The sequence below is a fragment of the Nomascus leucogenys genome, chromosome 13 (assembly GCF_006542625.1).
Source record: "Nomascus leucogenys isolate Asia chromosome 13, Asia_NLE_v1, whole genome shotgun sequence".
NCBI classification, from domain to species: Eukaryota; Metazoa; Chordata; class Mammalia; order Primates; family Hylobatidae; genus Nomascus; species Nomascus leucogenys.
In genome coordinates this window covers 91110685-91133573 of record NC_044393.1, presented here as the reverse complement: position 1 = coordinate 91133573, position 22889 = coordinate 91110685, and the positions used below count along the sequence as shown (strand labels likewise).

Sequence of the window (22889 nt, the reverse complement as noted above, 5' to 3'; positions counted from 1 at the left end):
AACTTACTAGGCAGAAAAGGAGGAAAGTTCAAGTTGTTGGATTCACACTGGTTATCAGAAGCTTGGAGTAAGCTAGACACTTCATTCATTTCCTTCAAAGACACAAAACACACAAAGTGTAAAATGCGATTGAGCTACATTTAGCTGTTGAGAAATGCTTACTGAACTAGGAGCCAGGATATCTGGGTCCCTTATTAACTGCTTTTTGATTGTAAATAATCTCCTTAATTTTTCTTGCCCTCTGTTTCATCTTTTATAAAATTGAGTCATTGGATTAGGTTATATATTTGTAAGCTATGTTCCACTTCTAAATGACAGTGGGCACATTTTTACCTTTTATAAATTGATTTCAATCAGCTAATTTAGAAATACCATTTCAAAGGTTGATCCTTGCCTTACAAATTGTAAAGATTTTATTGTTATTGTTAAGAACCTAAGATAAACTAATATTTCTATTGTGTAACTGTCCCTATCCTTTATTCCTCTGAGTGAGGAACAATAAGAGAATATAATTAAGATCAAATCTATTTTCTTACATGAATTAAAAATAAGTGATGTCTAATCTTGGTAACAAACAATTTTTTTTTATCATTGCACATCTTATTCATCAGAGTGCTTCCGAAAATGACTGCTCCAATGCCTTGCACATTGGCACTCAGAGAATATTTGTTGAAGAAATTCCTATTGTTCTTCCATAAAAATACAAGACCCTCATTAAATTATTCTCTAATGATTAATTTAAATTTTTATGAATCAATGCTACAAATAGTAGCAATTATAATACTGTTTTAATGAACAGTATTTTTAAGCTGACAACCAGTTAATGGAGAAAGCAAAAACTTTATCAAAATGAAATAACCAGTTGATGAAAGATGCAGGATAAGAACCTAAGGCTCTTAGGAGCTTAATTCACTGGATATAGACTCAGAAGTAAAATAATTTTGAATATTACTATGTAAAGCAAACTATTTTTTATTACACATCAAGGTCAAAACTCATCTGAAAATTTGGCATATCTGTTTCCAAAGGAAATTTGAGTCAGCGATAACAACTTACAATCCACACTCCATCAAACTCCAGACGATCATGAAATTTAGCGACCTGATCTATCCACCACTCAGTGCATACTGGATTGGTATAATCGGGAAAGACTGTTGGTCCCGGATACCCCTAGGACACAAAGAGGAAGGCAGTGGCAATGAGCCTGGTTGAAGGTTTTTCATTTTTACCGAGAGTGATTTCTTCTACTAGGAGCCTCATTTTGCCTGTCATTTTAGAAATAAAATGTGTGACTCCCCCAACAGAAACTAAACAATAAAATGCATACAAGGAACAAGAGGAAGAAACAATAAAAGGAAAAGCAACAGAGTAGATCGATGAAAAGCCACCATAAGTCCTTTTCTGTGCAAAAGAAAATTTAAAAAGTACAACTGCATTATGTCAGGCCAGTTGGGAGACAAATTGTTTAAAATACTAGAAAGTCTATGTATTATTTTTCAAGAGAATGAACTTTTTTCAAGTGTTGTTAATTAAAGGTCACATAAAGTCTACTTTGAATAATTATGATTATAAATAAGATGTTGATATTTTTGGCATATAAACAATATTTTATAAATGGTTGAAGTTTGCACTTCTTACTCAGGTCATTTTTTAAATTCTACCTCCCTTTTCTGTCTATGCCTATCAAACAATAGCTTTAAAGATTTTCCACAACAAAGATATAACCATAGCCAAATTTTTGAAAATTCTTAATTAAAAGGATACCAGTTTTTGTGAAAAATTTTTGCTCATTTTCCCCATAAATGTATAGATTGTAATTTAGGAACAACTTTACACTCTGGGAACATAATGAATACATATTTTAAAATATGGATAATTCTCAAAACTCAAGATGGGAACTTGAAATACCTGCAGTAAATGGATTGAGCTCCTGGCTCTTTGTTTTTGTTTGTTTGTTTGTTTTTGAGACGGAGTCTCGCTCTGTCGCCCACGCTGGAGTGCAGTGGCGCAATCTCGGCTCACTGCAAGCTCCGCCTCCCGGGTTCACGCCATTCTCCTGCCTCAGCCTCTCCGAGTAGCTGGGACTACAGGCGCCCGCCACCACGCCCGGCTAATTTTTTGTATTTTTAGTAGAGATGGGGTTTCACCGTGGTCTTGATCTCCTGACCTCGTGATCCGCCCGCCTCGGCCTCCCAAAGTGCTGGGATTACAAGCGTGAGCCACCGCGCCCGGCCTGGCTCTTTGTTTTAGGTGATGGGCATTAACTAACAATTAGATGTAACTTTGCACCCCAGGAAACAGATGGTGTCACAAAATAGTCACCTACAGCAACATTCAACCTAGAGCAGGCCAGCAAATTTTATTCAACCAAGTGCATTTAAAACAAACCACTGGACCGGCACGGTGGCTCATGCCTGTAATCCCAACACTTTGGGAGGCTGAGGCAGGTGGATCACGAGGTCAGGAGTTCGAGACCAGTCTGGCAAAGAGGGCGAAATTCTGTCTCTACTAAAAATACAAAAATCATCCAGGCATGGTGGCAGGCACCTGTAATTCCAGCTACCTGGGAGGCTAAGGCAGGAGAATTGCTTGAACCTGGGAAGCAGAGGTTGCAGTGAGCTGAGATCGTGCCACTGCACTCTAGCCTGGGCAACAGAGCAAGACTCCATCTCAAAAAAAAAAAAAAGAAACAAAAAACACACACCACTATGCACCTCCACTACTGCTTTCTCTGCCAACATCTTAGATTAAATGATTCATGCCATTTATTGGTCAATGAAGTCAACCATGTAATTCATTCTTTGTAATTATATGCAAATTATTAATGATATAGCACTCGAATATGAGTACTATTGAAATGACTTGTAAGTGTGGATAAAATTTTAGGTAAGCAAAATAATTTTTATTTGACTATGGACTCTAAATGCAGTATATAAATATGGGCTTATCTAATATTTTAGAAATTAGCTTCTAACGAAACACTAATAGCAAAGATTTGGTGTGCAGAAGGAAGAAAACTTTCCTACTGCTTCATGAAAAGTTAGAATCAATGAAAAAAAAAGTAAATGGAATTAAGCATCGAAAGAGTCAATGAAAGGAATTAAGTGAGCAGAGTTTGGTAAGGGGATCATCCATAACCCTGAAAAGACTGTTTCGCAAAATAAACTACTCAGGAGCAACAAGATCTGCAGTCACGTGAACTCTCTAGATGAAGCACCAATTTGAGTAAATCTTACAGAATCCAATCATCTAGGGCTGACTCTACATATAATTGAAATTGCCTATGTGATTTGATTTAAAGTACTCTCAGAAATTTAGTTATCCTGAATATAGGCCCCAGCTCAGCCTATTCCACTGCCTGAGTCCACTACCTTAGAATCAAAACTGTGCTCATAAGTCTTGTGTAAATTTAAAATATAGGCCAGGCATGGTGGCTCACACCTGTAATCCCAGCACTTTGGGAGGCTGAGGAAGGCGAATCACCCGAGGTCAGGAGTTCGAGATCAACCTGGCCAACATGGAGAAACCCCGTCTCTACTAAAAATACAAAAATTAGTCAGGCATGGTGGCGTGTGCCTGTAATCCCAGCTACTCGGGAGGCTGAGGTAGGAGAATCACTTGAACTCAGGAGTCGGAGGTTGCAGTGAATCAAGATCATGCCATCACACTCAGCCAGGGTGACAAAAGTGAAACTCCGTCTCAAAAAAATAAAAATTAAAAAAATAAAATGTATTAGCTGAGATCAGTTCCACATTAATCTGTGAGCATCTTGCTATATTTTTGTAAATGAATTTATTGTCTTGGGAAAGAGAAATTTGGAGGTGGGAGGGCTTTAGGTAACTGATTTTTCTTCTAATTATATATTGCTTCTCAATTATCTATGGTATTAGAGGATCAAGTCTAGCTTTTTAAATTCTTCAGGTTTTTAATCATTCCATTATTATATCTACTGGTTTAAAATAGTAATAAAAGAAACCTCTAAAGCCATGAAAACAGTAACAAATTGTAACTTGCCTTTCATTCATCTTCATACCAAAAGTACAAACTCCCCAAAACAATCATAATTTACTTTGATTTTCTTAAGAAATTACCTCCCCAACAGCAAAGCCATTGTTCCCCAAGATCCACACTCTCTTTAGGCTTCCATTATTATAGGGCTCATAGTTAGAGTTTTTGGAGATGCCGGGATTCTAATAAAGAAATATGATATAAATATTATTTTCATAAATTTTTTGCACTGCGAAAGAAAAAATAACATAACAAGTGTTTGAACATACCATAATAATAAGATATTTCTGTCCATTGTCATGTAACTCCTTGACAAAATCTGGGAGACCAGAGTAAGCGACTTCATCAACAGTGAAATCTTTCTTTCCATCCATGTAGTCTATGTCAGAGTACTGGACATCCTGAAAGAGAGCTCTAGCCAATCAGAACCTAGGAAACAGCACTGTGCTGATGGAAAGTACTACAGCTCTGGTTCCTGACCATTGAAAATGAAACCATATTTCCTAATGATCCTGGAACTTCCAAGGCTTGGCTACTTCTTAGGAGTAAATAAGCCATCTTTGAAAGACATGTTTGCTGTTTGATTGCAGTTTTACCTCCTTGTCCTGACAGGTGCATGTCATAAGTTATTGGGAGGGACTTCAGAGCGGGAATTGCATCTTGTTCATCTCTGTAACTTGAGAGCTTGGATGCTTGACATAAAACAGATGCTCTTTAAATGATTGTTTGAATGAATTACATTATTAGTGTTATAACCATGTACTAACTTAACCCAAGCATCAAGCCAGAATATATCATATGAGGAGAAAATGATCTTTTGCCCTATGAAAGTGCTAGAGTAATGATTAACAAAGATCAATGACAAAAAAGATAAAGCCTTACTCAACTAAACTGTCATGCACACATTTTTCCTTGTGTTTGCATACTAGCCTATGGGGAGCAGGTGTTATTCTTAGTGAGCAAATTGAAATGTAGGGGAGTTCAGTGACATTTCCCAAAATACATGCACTGGGAGGTAGGGGGGCTGATGAGGGCTTTGGGGACAGGCTCTTTGGCTTCAGATGCTCTTTTTTTCCCCAATCTGCCACCTTCCTCAAAGACAAAGGAAGTGTTCTTCTAAGTGTTCCTCAAGTATCATACAGTAGGAGTCTCGACCTTACAGGCTTGAAGGAAAATGTGGCTTATGGCCTGTTGCTCAAAGTGGCATCAACCGTTCTAATACTGAGCAGTCATGTAGGACCCAGGTGTCCTCCACAAACACATGTAGGGAAAGATTCTACCTGTGGAAGAAAATTCTTCCTGGAATTGGATGTTTGCGGATAGTAGATATGGGAGAAGTAAAATTAAATACAATCAATTCCCCTTTGACACCAAAATACATTGACCATCTGTTTTTTTTTTTACAGGAAAAATTGATCCCCCTGCCTGCCCTCATCACTACTCTGAGATGGGATTGAAGAACCCTGAAAGCAGGCCAAAGCCATTTCCACATGTTCGGTCTTCCTTCAGATGTTAACATTACATTCTATTTTTTTCTCAAGATAGAGCCTCACTCTGTCACCCAGGCTGGAGTGCAGTGGCGCGATCTCAGCTCACTACAACCTCTGCCTCCAGGTTCAAGTGATTCTCCTGCCTCAGCCTGCTTTGTAGCTGGGATTACAGGCATGTGCCACCACACCTGGGTAATTTTTTTGTATTTTTAATAGAGACGGGGTTTCACCATGTTGACCAGGCTAGTCTCGAACTCCTGACCTCAAGTGATCTGCCCGCCTCAGCCTCCCAAAGTGCTGAGATTACAGGTGTGAGCCACCGCACTGGGCCAACACTATATTCTTACATCAAAGTTTCAAAATCCCAAAGAGCTACCCCAAATAAATTGTTTTGATAAATTCATTAGCCACATGTTATGCATCTCATGGAGAAGATCATCAAATATTACACACTTAATAATTATCTTGACTTACTGGTGGACATTGAACATCATAAATACTGATGCAACCATGAAGCTTCAAAATTAGAGTTTATCAGATCTGGGAGGAGTATACCAGGTCACCATGAGAAACTCATTTACTGTAAGTCATTACAATCATCAGCTCTTGTTACTCATGTCACCTCCAGTGTTGCTTTCTCTAATAACATAATAGCTAACTTTGATGACGTTCACCATCTGTGCTAGATGCTTTACATGCACAGTATAAGGCATTCCTTACTACCAGCCCACCAAAGTAAGTCTTACATTCTCATTCTATAAAGGTGGAAACTAAGGCTCAGAGATGTTAATTAACTAGCGCAACATTGCACAGAGCTATGAAGAGGTACAGCTAAAATTCAAAGCCATATCTATCAGACTTCATTAACAGTATACTTTTCATGTGCAGATACATAACTTAACATGCAAATTTCTGCCAGCAAGTGTGCCTGTCTATCAATCTATTGATTTATCTACAAATAAATTGAATGTAATGCAAAAAATAAAAATGGGAATTGGTGTCAAATGCATGGTAAAAGAAGTTTCAACTTACATATGGTATCTCAGCTAAACGATTTCGGCTGACAACTTCTTTCAATTTATTGATGCCACCATAATCCCTGCGGCTAAGCTGGAATCCAAGACTCCAATAGGGAGGCAAGAATGGCCGTCCAACAAGCTGAAAAGATAAGTAAGTGTGTACGCTTTTAGCATAAACACTGTAGCCCCATGCCCAACTCTGGAAACATTAGCCCCATTTCATTTTCTGTGAAGTTCCCAGAGCTGAAAACACCAGAGCTAAGAGTAATCTGCTAGAATAGTTTGTGAAATCCCACAATGACATCCTTCTTTAGTAAGTACATAAATGTATTCCCAACATCAGACACTAATAAAATTTGCAGAAAATGTTTCAGTAATGGTGTCATCTTGGGGGAAACCGGTGACATTCACTATTCTACAAGTGTTTTTCTGAGTATTTGTTCACAGTGTGGCAAGGGCTAATATGGGCACTTGGAATATAGTGGCACAGAGCAAACATAGCTCCTGCCCTCAGAGAGCTTAGAGGAAATAAATAAATGCCTAATATAATTTCAGATAGTGGTTTGCACAAAGGTAAAAGAATAAGAACTGATAGGATTAAGAGTGAGATTACAGGCACACGCCACCATGCCCAGCTAATTTTTGTATTTTTAGCACAGACAGGGCTCTGCCGTGTTGGCCAGGCTGGTCTCAACCTCCTGACCTCAAGCGATTGCCCGCATTGGCCTCCCAAAGTGCCGGAATTACAGGCGTGAGCCACTGTGTCCGACCTCAAGTTTCTTCCTTTTCTATAATTTGAGTCAAATATGAATAGCCAGCAAAGTTTATTCAGGTAGTTCCTTTTTGCTGAATTTTAACTCATTGAATTAATAAGCTTTGCTGATTTGTGCAATACATGAATGGACTACGAGTTACTTGAAAGCAGGATGGCGTATGACTTCTTTTTGCATTTCTCAAGCCTTGCACAGTGTCTCTTTGGAATGCAGAAAGCACCCAATAAAGGTCATCAAAATAAATAAACAATACATGAAAGACTCACTATCCCAGCATTTATAATCCATACACTTTACTAATACCTTTTATTTTTATTTTATTAATTTATAATGAGTATATGAGATAATAGCAGTAAATAATGACTATCTAAATGCAAAGACATACCTCCAAGTATTCCTGAACCACTTGTTCTGGAGTGTTTCCTAGGAATACATAAAAGTCAAGAATGCCTCCAATCATGCGATAAGTGATCGCAGGAGCTGGCTGAAGGGTAACCTCTGAAAAAATTATAAGGAGATTTATTAGAATCTTATGGTTGGAAGTAAACTCTTCTCTGCAGTATAAATAGCTGAGCCACCTAAAAGAGTCTCAGTCTCATTTTGAAATGGATGAAAATCACACTGTCTTTTTATCAGAGGATTGTTGTTGGAGTTTATCAAAGTATTGAATGTGTAAGACACCAATAAAGAATTGAGTTTTTTTTTTTTTTAAGAGAAAGAAGAACAAATTTTATTTTAACCTGGCCACATAAAATTACAAGCTCCTGGGTTTTGCGAGTAGCTTCACCCAAAAAAAGTTTTAAAAATTTTATTAGATGAGTTTGACTACAATTAAATATTTAAAAATAAATAAAAATGCTTATTAGAGTACCATTAATCCAGAAGCTGGAGAAGGAAGATTTGGAGAGCGGGGAAAGGGTGGGTGGGCTATGAGAAACAGCCTACAAAACACAGCCTTGTTGCCTACAGACAGAAAGCACAATTTACACGGTGAAATCTACAGATATTTTTGGAATGTGTCTATCAGTGGATCCTATTTTCTACAGACTATGAGGGGAAACATTATATCAAAGAAGACCCCTGAAGTGGTTTTCAATGAAAATAATGTCAAGTATGACCTGGATTTGTAGACAGGTTAACCTACTTTCAGGTTCCAGTTTCAACAAAAGCATTGTAGGTTCAAAATGCTTTCTGTTCAACAGTGATCTCACCATAAAAGTAGTATTTATAAAAGCAGAATCCTAAAACATATTCCTACCTACAGAAGATAAAAAGATGCTTCCTACCCATGGCATTACTGTTCATCAGAAAAACTCCAAAAGAGGAGCCACTGGCGTCTTCAAGGCACAAGAAGAAGGTATGAGCTCCATACAGATTAATCATGCCCTATCAGCAAAATAGAAGAAAAGTGATAGTGTTATGTGTTAAGAAAGTTTTCATTCACCCTAAAATAAATTCAAAAGCCATCTGTAACATATACTTGGTCAACACTTCATATAGTTTAACATTGTATCAAAAAGGCATTGAAATGATATTATCAACTGGAAAATGAATAAACAAAATACAGTATATCTATACAAAGAATTCCATTCAACAATAATAAAATAATCATACACACTGAAATATAAATAAACCTTGAAAGTGTTATGCTAAGGGAAAGAAACAGACACAAACAACCATATATTGTATGATTTCATTGATATGAAGTATCTAGAAAAGTCAAATCTATAGGGACAGAAAGTAGGTTATTAATTGGTTAGGGCTGAAGGGAGCTCTGAAGTTTAAGTCTCAAAGGGCAGAAGGGATCCTATTGCAGTGATGTCAAAGTTATAGAACTGGATTATGACAATGCTTGCCTAACTCAGTATATGTGCTCAAAGCCATTGAATTGCACACTTAAAACAGATGAATTTTTTGGCCTATAAATTATAACTCAATCAAGTTATTTTGTAAACATATTTGCTATGATGTATACCAAAATATTAGCAGAAAGTGATGGTATTATAAGTAATTTTGAATTTTTTACACCTAGTTGTATTTTCTAATGTTTCTGTAGTTAACATATAATACTTAAGTCGTTAAAAAAAAGCTTAAAACTAATAAAAAGAGAAAGAAAAATATTGAAATCTGTGACAAAGCTGTGCTGAGCACTGACATAAGAAGAGATAATGTGTGTGTGTGTGTGTGTCTGTGTGTGTGTGTGTGTGTGTAACTCTAAGTGCTGTAAGAATAAAAGAAGTTGAGATTAGAATACGGAGAATGTTTTACGAGTTCCCTGTGTGACAGTATCATCATCTTAGCCAAAGCATAAGGCAATAATACTGATAATGGTAAATACCAGGAGAGGGAAAAGAAAGAATCAACATAATTTGCAAAATTGAGAAGATCAATAAGCCTCAGCTAGATGTAAAATTATAGCCAGGAAAACTAATGGCATCACACTTGGATAGCATACAGACAAAATTTTTAAAATACATTTTAAAGAAAGAAAAAAGCAGGGGAGAAAGGAAAGAAAAAAGAAAGGAAGAAAAACAGGAAGGATGGAAGGCATTACATCTGATTTGTGACTATACAATTTAGGAATGTCAGCTATAGAAAGTCAAACGTAGTACGATTCATAGTATTCAATATTTGCCACGGTCCTTGACCAAACATTTATTACATGCTTTGGCCACTGCTTTTTTTGTCTTTGCTCTGCTCAGCAAGTTCACTCCCTCCATTGCATCAGATGCTGGTAGCTGGGCTACAGGTTAATGTGCTACTTGCTTTGTTCATCTCCTGCCAAATATGAATTGCAAAATGTCAGCTCTCTCCCTTGCACCATACTTCAACTTGCAGCTCTTGAACGGATCCAGGAAATATCATCAGCACAATGGAGGCTTCAAGACATGCTCTACAAACCTATGTGACTCAAAGCGTTGTCCACGGAACAACACCTCCTCAAACCCTTTGTTATCAGTCAGCCACAAGACAAGTATAAAAATCAAAAGTCAAAGTTTAGAAATTCTTTTATAGCAATTGAAAAGGGTAATATCTTATGTCTGTTCTACTGAAAATTTAGCCTTTTTTGGTATGTCTTTGGGTTTTTTTATTTCATTTTTTCAGTAATATACTATAATTGTATTTTACAAAATTATTGCCCATGCTGGATTTTTTTTTTTTTTAAAGAAACTAGTCCTTCACCCCAGATAAGCTGAGAGGCATTAATCCAGAGCAGTCTTTCTCCCACTTTAATATGAATGTGAGTCACCTGGGGATCTTGTAAAAATGCAGATTTGGACCCAGTGGGTCTGGGCTATGGCCTGAGATTCTGCATTTTTAACAACCTCCCAGGTGATGCCAACGCTGATGTCTCTGAAACATACTTTCACTAGCAAACACCTAGAACAGTATGAAAGCTGTCAAAAGAGACATTTTTAGTCCACCGAGTTCTACTGAGCATGGCTCCTACTGAAGCCTTCCTTTCCTCAGTTATTAAACCAAGACATAGTAATTTGGCAGAAGTATACTAGGTTCTAATATAATCATGAAATTGTATTTCCCATTAAAAGTGAAATTTGTTTTAAAAAATGCTGCATTTCGAATTGCTAGAAAATTTCTAATTTAATTTTTTTATTTTTAATATTGCTATATTCCTGAATTTATAGGCCTCAAGAACAAATATTCCTCAACACTACTCAACACTAACACATCTAAAATGAGCAAAGTAAGATAGATGTATTCCTGCAGGCTACTTTCAGGAAAGGAAGGAGGGTATCCCTTACTATGGGTAATACTCAGGAGGAAAGGCACCTCACCTCGGTGGGGGTAGCATCCCGGGTGAAGATGGGCCAGGTCTTCCAGGTCATATTGTGGCGGTACTGCTGGTGCACGTGCTCTCCCAGCCCATACACATTGGCACTGGGGAGTCGGAAAGACAGTTGCAGGTACTGCTGGGCAAACTGGAGGGGCCCGATGCTCGTGTCCAACCTGGGCCATGGGGTAAGTAGAGCAAGAATCACCAAAAAACACTCTTTCCTCTGCCAGGAAGCTATCTTCTCCTTTCCACATACACTTAGACCTCTGTTGTTTCAGGCGTTAGCAATTTTCATGCTACCTTTGAAGGCCTTTCTAGGGCACCTCTGGTTCTTTGATTCTAGAGGAAGACAGCATTAGTGCCAGGACGCCAGGAGCTCAGGTTGGACAATTGGGGAAAGAGAGCAGAGTTGACTTCATATTTAATGTGCATCTACTACATTCTAGGCACCACTCTGGGTGTTTTATAAACAACGTCTCATTGCCCCTAGCAAAAGTGGATATTTTGAGTCCCTTTTTTTGGACAAGGAAACTGATACTATTGAGGATAGGTATTTTCCCTGATATATAACACAGCTGACTGTTGATCTGCTGGTACCAGGATGTGAATACTGGTTTTACTGACGCTAATACTTCCATTTACTCCAGTATAGTTTGCGAATTAAGCTCAAACTGTTGGTCACTGCTTGATAGTAAAATTCACAGTAAATAATAATTTAAAATGATAGACAATGAAGTTTGAGTTCCAGTATGAATAATAATTTAAAACAATAAAATCGCCTATTTTACAATATATGTAAACCACAAGTATATTTCTGTGTATAAATATATTATACAAATAGATAAACATATTAAATGTACTATATATTTAAATATATAAATATATATTATTAAATTTTATATAAATATTTTATATAGATAAAAATATATTATCTTATGTAAAATATATATTTATATATTTATATTTAATATATTAGTGTATATTAACATGTATTAAATATTTATATTTATTTTTAAAATAAATATATAAATATATTTATTTAATATATTTATATTATATATAATATATTTATACATTATATATAATACATATATTTAAAAATAAATAAATAAAAATATAAATATAATTAAATAAAATATAATTAAATAAAAATATAAATTATATATAATAAATATATAAATTAATGAATATTAAATATATGTTAAATATTTTTAATATAAATGAATATATAATATGTAAATATATTTAATGTATAAATATGACATATTTGTATATTAAATACATATGTTATATATTATATATTATATTTAATTTAATATATATTATATATTTCTATAATTAGATTACATATTATATAATTATATAATTATATATCATATATTATTGCTTATTATTAATATTAATTATATTATATTAATTATATAAATTAATTAATATATAATTATATTTTTTTTATTATATATTATATTATATATTATTTATATTTATTTTATTAATAATATAATTATATATTTATTATATTTATATATAATAAAAATAAAAAAAATAAATAAAAAAAAAAATATATAATATAATTAATAATATTAATTAATATTAATTATATTAATCGATATTAATTATATAAATTAATATCGATTAATATAATTATATTATTATTTTTTTTTTTTTTTTTTTTTTTTTTTTTTTTTTTTTTATTTTAATTATATATTAAATATATAAATTATATAGTTATGTAAATTATATAAATTATATGAAATATATAATTAAATTATATATTTAATATATTTTAAATCATATTTAAATTTTTATAATTTAATTTAATTTTAAATTATGAAATTTTATAATTTTATAATTTAAATATAATTATAATATGATTATAATGTTATTAATTATATTAATATTAATAATATATCATTAATGTTATATTATATAAATTATATATTATACAAATTATGTAAGTTATATAAATTATATAATTGTATAACTTAGCAAACATTTTAGTATTCTTTGTTTTATGAGCATGATAGGCTATTATTTTACAGCAAACTCTTGGACATTTTTCTAATATTCAAACATTTTCTCTAGCTGTACTTATTTCACTGCCCACCCACAGTAAATCAGAATGAGTAATATTAGAACTGTGTGTTCAAAGATGCACCAAGAGGGCTGAAAAGCTCACAAGACTCTTCTGTTGCTTGTCCTCATTATTTTGATGCTGAAAGGTTTATCAGTAACCTCCACGTAATAGCTCAAATTGGAGGCATCAGCAGTCCCATCAACCAGGTTAATATTTTCATGGGAAACTTCATAGCGTATGTTATTAAAGTCAGTGATCTGTCAAAAGAAAAACAGAAGGGACATCTACAGATAAGACCACTTCCTTGTAGACAGAGCTATAAAAGACGTTCCATCTCAAATGACACCCCATGAGAATAGCTTCTAATTCTTCACACTGTGGCTCCTGATTTGTGAAATCACCCAATTACGTGTGCCCCATCAAATAAAAATTAGCCTGCCCATCCCATCCAGAGATTCCTGCAGAGACGGGGAGAGGTACCTTCTGCCTCCACACTTGAAGCCTAATGTGGGCACACTGCTTTCTTCAGAAATGTATTTAGCAGTCACTCCCAAACCAACCTTAAAATGAAACCGATTGGATGTCTGATATTCAGCTGTGAAAAGGGTGGTGGCGACATCATTGCCAAACAGAGATGGTGATGGCAACCTTTTCAACTGGGTAGTAAATCCTAGGGGTGGCAAGATATGGGGAGAGAGAAACGGAGACTAACTTTTAGTGTTTCGTTTTGTTTTTGTTTTTGTTTTGAGACGGAGTCTTGCCCTGTGGCCCAGGCTGGAGTGCAAGGCGTGATCTCAGCTCACTGCAACCTCCACCTCCCAGATTCAAACGATTCTCCTGCCTCTGCCTCCCGAGTAGCTGGGATTACAGGCAGCCGCCACCACGCCCAGCTATTTTTTTTTTTTTTTTTTGAGACGGAGTCTCGCTCTGTCGCCCAGACTGGAGTGCAGTGGCGCAATCTCGGCTCACTGCAAGCTCTGCCTCCTGGGTTCACGCCATTCTCCTGCCTCAGCCTCTCTGAGTAGCTGGGACTACAGGCACCTGCCAACACGCCCGGCTAATTTTTTGTATTTTTTAGTAGAGACAGGGTTTCACCGTGGTCTCGATCTCCTGACCTCGTGATCCGCCCGCCTCGGCCTCCCAAAGTGCTGGGATTACAAGCGTGAGGCACCGCGCCCAGCCCTAATTTTCGTATTTTTAGCAGAGATGGGGTTTCACTGCATTGGTCAGGCTGGTCTTGAACTCCTGACCTCGTGATCCACCCACGTCAGCCTCTCGAAGTGCTGGGATGACAGGCGTGAGCCACCACGCCTGCCTGACTTTTAGCTTTTATTTTATTTTGCAGTTAACGTATCTGGGCCATAAGGAGTTGTTCCCAGGCGCAACATCAGGGCAGTGCTCACCTGTGCTTGTATTTGTATGGCCATCGCTGGCTTCATAGCCCCAGTTCCAGGGGAAGAAGCACCTAGGGACATTGGCATCTGCCACAGGCGACCAGCAGCACTTATATTGCCATCTGCAGATATCCTGTAACAATGACACAGAGTTAGCAGTATATAAACTGAGGGAAGGAAAGTATTATCTATTTATTTATAACCCATTTTATTCCAAGAAGAATTTAAGATAGGTTATAATCACATTCATTAATTTATTTGTTCTTTATTTATTCCTGCATCTATCCAACTGTCCAATATGTATTTATTATCTACCAGACATGGAACTGATAATACAGATAAATAAGACATAGCTTGTGCCTTCAGCAAACTTACTGTCTAGTGGCAAATCCATACAATTAGGAAAGCAATTACATACAGTATGATGATATGAGCGCTCCACCAAGTGTGTCCAGGAGCTGAGGGAACACACAGTCACTGTACCCAGCCTAGTAGGCATGGAGTGGGGTAGGGAGAGCTTCCAGGTAAGTGAAAGTTAAGTCCCGATATGAAGCACCAGGGGAGGTTAGACAGAGGAACAGTATTCCTGGCGGAGAAAGGAGCAGTGCATGACAGACTCAGAAAAACCACACATTTCTTGTGCCAAAAACATTAAGTATGAGAATGAAGCTGGAAATCACATAGTATTTTTACCATGAGCGGACTGGAAGCCAGTCCAAGAAGTTTGGACTTTCCCATGAGAAAGAGTCATGCAAGTGGCTAACAACACAGGAGAAAAATAAATGCATTTCCAAAAAGTAAGCAAAGTGAAGCTAAGAAAACTAGAGACGATTAAAATAAAACTCGGACAGAGGGTAACATAGAAATTCACAATGTCTCTACTATGTCCAAGGCAAAAACAAATCACACGTGGTTCTTTCTCAGAGTGGTTTGATTATAAATATTCTTTTGGTGTTATTTAGCAAGATTCATTTTGTAAAGATCTTATAATTTTCAGGTTAATTTACATAAAATTATTTTGTTACAATAAATAAAACAAATGGCAACTGAGACCAATGTGTTAGAATAAACACAGGCATTCGCCTTCCTAAATTTACTTGAAATGACAGAATTTACATGAAATGACAGAAATAATTTTAAGAAAAAAATTACAAATCTGTTTTTAAAACAGCAAAATAAAATGCAATATGGCAGGTCAGAAATTCAATTACAATTGAATTTCTTTTTTTTTTTGAGACAGAGTTTTGTTCTTGTTGCCCAGTCTGGAGTGCAATGGTTTGGTCTCGGCTCACTGTAATCTCTGCCTCCTGGGTTCAAGTGATTCTACTACCTCAGCCTCCCAAGTAGCTAGGATTACAGGCTCCCACCACCATACCTGGCTAATTTTGTATTTTTAGTAGAGACACGGTTTCACCATGTTGGCCAGGCTAGTCTGGAACTCCTGACCTCAGGTGATCCACCCACCTCAGCCTCCCAAAGTGCTGGGATTACAGACGTGAGTCACCGTGCCTGGCCTACAGTTGAATTTCAATTACAATTAAAACTACAATTGAAACTCAATTACAATTCAAGGTGAGATTTAGGTGGGGACACAGAGTCAAACCATGTCATTCTGCACCTGGCCTTTCTCAAATCTCATGGCCTCACATTTCAAAATGTAATCATGCTCTTCCAATAGTCCCTTAATGTTTTAACTCATTCCAGCATTAATCCAAAAGTACAAGTCCAAAGTCTCATCTGAGACAAGGCAAGTCCCTTTAGCCTATGGGTCTGTAAAATCAAAAGCAAGTTAGTTACTTCCTAGATACAATGGGGTACAGGCATTGGGTAAATATACCCATTCCAAATGGGAGAAATTGGTCAAAATGAAGGCGCTACAGGCCCCATGCAAGTCTGAAATCCAATGAGGCTGTCAAATCCTAAAGCTCTGAAATAATCTCCTTTGACTCCATGTCTCACATCCAGGTCATGCTGATGTGAGAGGTGGGCTCCCACGGCCTTGAACAGCTCTGCCTCTGTGGCTCTGCAGGTACAGCCACTCTCTCGGCTGTTTTCATGGGCTGGCACTGAGTGTCTGCGGCTTTTCTGGGCATGCAGTGCAAGCTGTCAATGGATCTCCCATTCTGGGGGCTGGAGGACAGTGGCCCTCTTCTCACAACTTCACTAGGCTGCACCCCAGTAGGGACTCTGTGTCGGGGCTCTGACCCCACGTTTCCCTTCCATGCTGCCCTAGCAGAGGATCTCCATAAGGACTCCACCTATGCAGAAAACTTGCGCCTGGCCATCCAGGCATTTCCATAAATCCTCTGAAATCTAGGTAGAGGTTCCTATACCTCGATTCTTGACTTCTATGCACCCACAGGCTCAACACCATGTAGAAGCAGCCAAGACTTGGGGCTTATACACTCTGAAGCCATGGCCAAAGCTGTACCTTGGCCCCTTTTAGCCATGCCTGGAGCTGCTGGCACACAGGACACCAAGTCCCTAGGCTGCACAGAGCAGAGGAGGCCCTGGGCCCAGCCCATGAAATCATTTTTCTGTCCTAGGCCTCCTGGCCTGTGATGGGAGGGACTGCTCTGAAGACCTCTGATGCCCTGGAGCCATTTTTCCCATTGTCTTGGCAATTAACATTTGACTCCTTGTTACTTATGCAAATTTCTGCAGCTGGCTTGAATTTCTCTTCAGAAAATGGATTTTTCTTTTCTACTGCATCATCAGGCTGCAAATTTGCTGAACTTTTATACTCTGCTTCCCTTTTAAACATAAGTTCCAATTCCAAACCATATCTTTGTGAATACATAAGCTGAATGCCTTTAACAGCACCCAAGTTACCTCTTGAACACTTTGCTGCTTAGAAATTTCTTCTGCCAGATACCCTAAATCATCTCTCTCAAGTTCAAAGTTCCACAGATCTCTAGGGCAGGGGTAAAATGCCACCAGTCTCTTTGCTAAAACTTAGCAAGAGTCGCCGTTATTCCAGTTCCCAACAAGTTCCTCATCGCCATCTGAGAAACGCCATTCGACAAGTCTCAAGGAAGTTCCAAACTTTCCCACATCTTCCTGTCCTCTTCTGAGCCTTTCAAACTGTTCCAACCTCAGCCTGTTACCCAATTCCAAAGTCGCTTCCACATTTTCAGGAGTCTTTACAGCAGCACCCCACTACCTGGTACCAATTTACTGTATTAGTCAGTTCTCATGCTGCTAATAAAGACATACCCACGACTGTGTAATTTATAAAGGAAAGACATTTAATGGACTCACAGTTCCACATGGTGGGGGAGGCCTCACAATCATGGTGGAAGATGAAGGAAGTGCAAAGGGATGTCTTACATGGCGGCAGGCAAGAGAGCTTGTGCAGGGGAACTCCCCTTTATAAAACCATCAGATCTCATGAGACTTATTCACTACCATAAGAACAGTATGGGGGAAACCGCACCATGATTCAATTATCTCCACCTGGCCCACCCTTGACACATTGGGAGTATTAAAATTCAAGGTGAGATTTGGCTGGGGACACAGGGTCTAACCATATCACTTCCATTAAAAAAAAAACAATGAGGAATGTGTAATGCTAAGATTTAGAACAACAAGATTTAAAGCTCCTTAATATTTAAACTGAATTACAAAAGAAAACAATGAAAGAGAAGTGTTATGAAAAAACTTTAAAAATCAAATTTAATTATCCCAGAAAATAATATAAAAAAATAAAGAAATGGAAAATATGAAAGAAAGAATAGGTGAAGTGACTGACAGACTCAGATAGCAGCATTCAACTAAGAAGACTCCAGAAAGAGAAAGGAGAAGACAAATGAGGGAAAGAAAAAGCAAATAAAATATCATGGATCATGAGCAACTCAATGTACAACCCAAGACACTGGAAAAGTACAAAATACACCCACAAAAAGTGTGTAAAATAATAAAAACTAAAGCAGTAATTATAAAGAAGCAAGTAACTACATTCATCAACTCAAAACATCCATTGAGTGCCTGCTGTGTTTAAAGAATTCATCCAGATTCCAGTGGCACAGGGTTGTCAGCAAGGACAGGAAGACAGATACCACCATTAATCAAATCCAGCTTGTTTCCATCACTGATTTGCAGTGTCATTTTTATTATAAACTAAATTTAAGTGCATACATATAAGCATGTGAATATGCATTTTGGAACTTCTTATATTCAAATGGCTTATACGTCAATTCCTGTTATAACTCCACACTGATATTACTATAGTGTGAGGATAAGTTTTGTTATTAGTCTGGCAAATCAATCAATCTAAGAGTGTTTTTGGAAAAATCAAGGAAATAGAAATACCTTATCAAGTCTTATTTTGACAAAAAAGGGAAACAAACAAGGCTTAAAACAAAAATGAAAAATGACAACAGATATAAAGAATGAGTAAGAATCATGAGCAAACTTATTCATAACAAATATTAGCCAATGAATGTGAAACTCTAAATTAAATAAATCTTTACACAGTAAAAGTTTAAATAATCAAAATTGTCTAAGAAGAGATAGAAAACCTGAAATGACCAGTAACCATGAAAAATTGTGAAAGATAGTTAAGAATCCTTCCCTAAAAAAAAAAAAAGCCCAAATGATTTGAGGAATAAAATATCCTCATATTATACATACTGTATTTTCAGAATATAGTAAAAGGTGGAAAGTTTCCTAATTCATTTTATGAAACTAGAATAGTTCTAGTAACAAACTGAAAAAGGACAGTCCAAATAAGCAAGTAAACAAAAATATATAGGCCCATTTCACTTAAAAAACATAGATGTGCAAAATATCAATAAAATATTAGCAATTTGAATTCATTCATATATTAAAAGAATTAATACACAATATATGAATAGGTCTTATTAAGCAAAAGTGAGAATGGTTCCAAATTAAGAAATATTTTAACATAATTCACAACACTGACAAAAGAAAATCATATGGTAATCTCAACGGAAGCAACCTATTTTAAAAATATAATATGGTAAATTCAAATGCCTTAAATTTAAAAAGCGAGTTGGAAAAATATATAGTATAATCAAATTTTTGTTAAAACAAAATAAATATATAGATGCAAAAGCTTATAAAGATCAAGAGAAGGATATACACTAAGCCATTGATTTGATTCTGGGTGACTCTGGAGGGGGTAATTTGGAGATAGACAGGAAACATTAATACTTTCTCATTTTATTCTGTACATAACTATAATGTCTGAATCTTTCCTGTTAAAGGACTTTGTTCAGTGTGGATTGTGACACCAAAAACAAGAATATGTCACAACACTACTCATTTGAAAAAGGCATAGCGCTGACAAGTATTTCAGATGCTAACATCTGATGTCATTTTCCTGAAAAGCCACAGTGTAAATATAACTTAAGTCAGTGCTTCATACCTATTATAAACAAAGTAATTATAACCATACAATCTTTTTAAATGTACTTATTAACTCTCCATAAATCTAATTGACATTCCCGTCTCATTGTCTTCAGATAACAAAAAAGGCTGGAAGGAATCACTGAAGAAAGACTTTGGGGGTCTGGGTGGCCGGTAGATAATTGATTTTCCTAAGGCAGACATTAAGTAGCTCTGCTCCCTCTGAAACTGGGGTCAGTGTAATTCAAAAGGTCAGTTTCATTGTCATAAATGGTTTCAAAGTCCACAGACCTCTATAAAAAGCAATAAACGTTTAGGTAAGTGGTCTGCTGTAACATCCCTACTTCAGTTTTCAACCATTACCAATATCCCAGACCCCAAATTGTCTAGTATAACTTTCATTTGATGCAGGGATTTCTTCAACAGAGTCTCTGATAGATGCTGAAAATCTGTAAATGATATGTAACCAACTTCTTCCAAAACCAGGAAATTCCTCTTCTATAATTAGTATTTTATTGCAATGTTATTTATTACGTTTAGTTAAAATCAGTCTCCAGGAAGTTCCATTTTCTAAAACCTACTATAGCTGCATGTTGCCTTTCAGATAAACTGTCTCAAGCTATATTGACAATTTAGAAAGAAAAGAGAATCTTGTAACCTATGAGTTAAAAGACATGGAAGAAAATGGAATATACATTGGAAAAAACTTCCAACTGTTATTATTTGCAGGTAACATTATCATATCAGAAAAAAACAAGAGTCTACAAACTAGTACAATTAATAAGTAAATTTAAGATTTCTGGTTACAAGATCAGTATTCAAAAATCAACTTTTAATCTATATATCAACAACAGAGAAACAGAAAATTAAAATTTAAGAATAAGACTTGAATAGAATCAAACAGGAAAAAAGTAGCAAAACCATGTGCAAAAGCTCTATATCAAAAATTTCAAAACTAAGATCTCAGTACATAGAAAGATATATACCATGTTTAGGAATTGAAATATTCACCCTTGTCAAGATGGTAATTTTCCCAAATTTAACCTGTAAATTTTATGTAATCACAATAAAATTTCTAGTAAGTTTTGTGAGAAAACTGGCAGGCTCGTATGAGAGACATTAAAATTAAAATGTATTCAGAAACCTAAAGGGCAAAGAATAAGCTAGGCAATCTTGAAGAAAAGTAAGAATGATTTGGAGGACTTCTACAGCCACACATTAAGACCTATCATAAAGCAATAGTAATTAAGGCTGTATAGTATTGGCAAAAGAACAAACTAATAACTTAACAAAATACATTCCAGAAGCAGATCCATACCTATAAAGACATAATTTACAGGAAAGGTGTCGCTAAAATGGAGAGGGAAAAAGATGGGCAGTTCAATAAGTGGTGATGGACTGATTAAAAATTCAAGAAAAAAAGTTTCTGGGCCAGGTGTGGTGGCTTACGCCTATAATCCCAGCACTTTGGGAGGCTGAGGTGGGCAGATCACGAGGTCAGAAGTTCGAGACCAGCCTGACCAAAATGGTGAAACCCCCCCATCTCTACTAAAAATACAAAAAATTAGCCAGGCATGATAGCGGGTGCCTGTAATCCCAGCTACTCAGGAAGCTGAGGTGTGAGAATCACCTGAACCTGGGAGATGGAGGTTGCAGTGAGCCAAGATCGCGCCTCTGCACTCCAGCCTGGGAGACAGAGCAAGACTCCGACTCAAAAAAAAGTTTCTGGACTCTTACCTGATACCATATACAAAAATCAGTACTATATTCATAAAAGATCTAAATTTGAAAGATAAAACAATAATGCTTTTAAGGGAAAGATAGTAATATATTTTTCTGACCTTGGAGTAGGCAAGAATTACTAAATAGAATATGAAATGAACCAACCACTGAAAAAGTGATAAAGTGAACTATTTTAAAATTATGAACTATTTGTCATCAACAGTCGCCATTAAGAGAGTTAAAAGACAAACCATAGAGTAAGATATATATCTAACAAAGGATTTGTATCCAGAATACACAAAAAACTACTACAAAGCAATAAAAAAAGATGAACAGTTCAGTAGAAAAAAAGGCAAAAAAATTAAAAAGACATTTCATAAATATGATTACCAACTAGCCAATAAGCATTTCTAAAGATATTTGACCTTATTAGTCATGAGAAACATGAAAATTAAAACCATAGAATGGTTAAATTGAAAAAGGAGAAAACACCAAGCGTTGATTAGGATGTAGAGCAAATGAACTCCTATATACTCCTAAAAGAAATGCAAATTGATACAAATACTTTGAAAAATGATTTTGCAGTGTCAGCTAAAGTTAAACATGTACATATCCTATAGACTGAAAGTTCCATCCTTAGGTATAGAGCCAATAAAAATTCTTCTAACTGTTCACCCAAAGATACCCAAAAATTTGATGCAAATTTGTTTGAATCGTGCTGTTCATAGCAGCATGGTTCAAAAAAAAAATCTCTAGATGAAAACTCACAAATGCCTATCAAGAGTAGGGTGGATACAGAAAAAAAAAGAAAAGAATATAACTATACCTAACAATAGGCTAAATCTCATAAAAATAATTTTGGGGTCGGGCGCGGTGGCTCACCCCTGTAATTCCAGCACTTTGGGAGGCCGAAGGGGGTGGATCACAAGGTCAAGAGACTATCCTGGCCAATATGGTGAAACCCCGTCTCTACTAAAAATACAAAAATTAGCTGGGCATGGTGGTGCATGCCTGTAGTCCCAGCTACTCAGAAGGCTGAGGCAGGAGAATTGCTTGAACCAGGGAGGCAGAGGTTGCTGTGAGCCAAGATCGCCCCAGTGCACTGCAGTCTGGCGACAGAGCGAGATTCCATCCAACAACAACAACAAAAAGACATACTTAATATAACTTGAAGTTTATAAGTTTGAAAATGTGGATGAAGTGGACAACATCCTACTATATGCCAAGGGAAGAATGGTTA

At 36.3% G+C, this 22889-nt stretch overlaps 1 protein-coding gene across 1 annotated transcript in view; it reads right to left on the bottom strand.

Moving 5' to 3' along the window:
- MGAM2 (maltase-glucoamylase 2 (putative)) overlaps positions 1–22889 on the bottom strand; it is a 108299-nt gene that overhangs the window by 79513 nt on the left and 5897 nt on the right. Inside the window, exons 3-13 of the mRNA XM_030825795.1 lie at positions 14567–14690; positions 13724–13833; positions 13266–13420; positions 11088–11259; positions 8577–8676; positions 7676–7788; positions 6531–6656; positions 4278–4409; positions 4092–4190; positions 1057–1170; positions 8–92 (exon numbers count right to left, since the gene is read on the bottom strand). Coding sequence (XP_030681655.1) covers positions 8–92; positions 1057–1170; positions 4092–4190; positions 4278–4409; positions 6531–6656; positions 7676–7788; positions 8577–8676; positions 11088–11259; positions 13266–13420; positions 13724–13833; positions 14567–14690 — 1330 coding nt within the window. The remainder of the gene's footprint in view (positions 1–7; positions 93–1056; positions 1171–4091; positions 4191–4277; positions 4410–6530; positions 6657–7675; positions 7789–8576; positions 8677–11087; positions 11260–13265; positions 13421–13723; positions 13834–14566; positions 14691–22889) is intronic.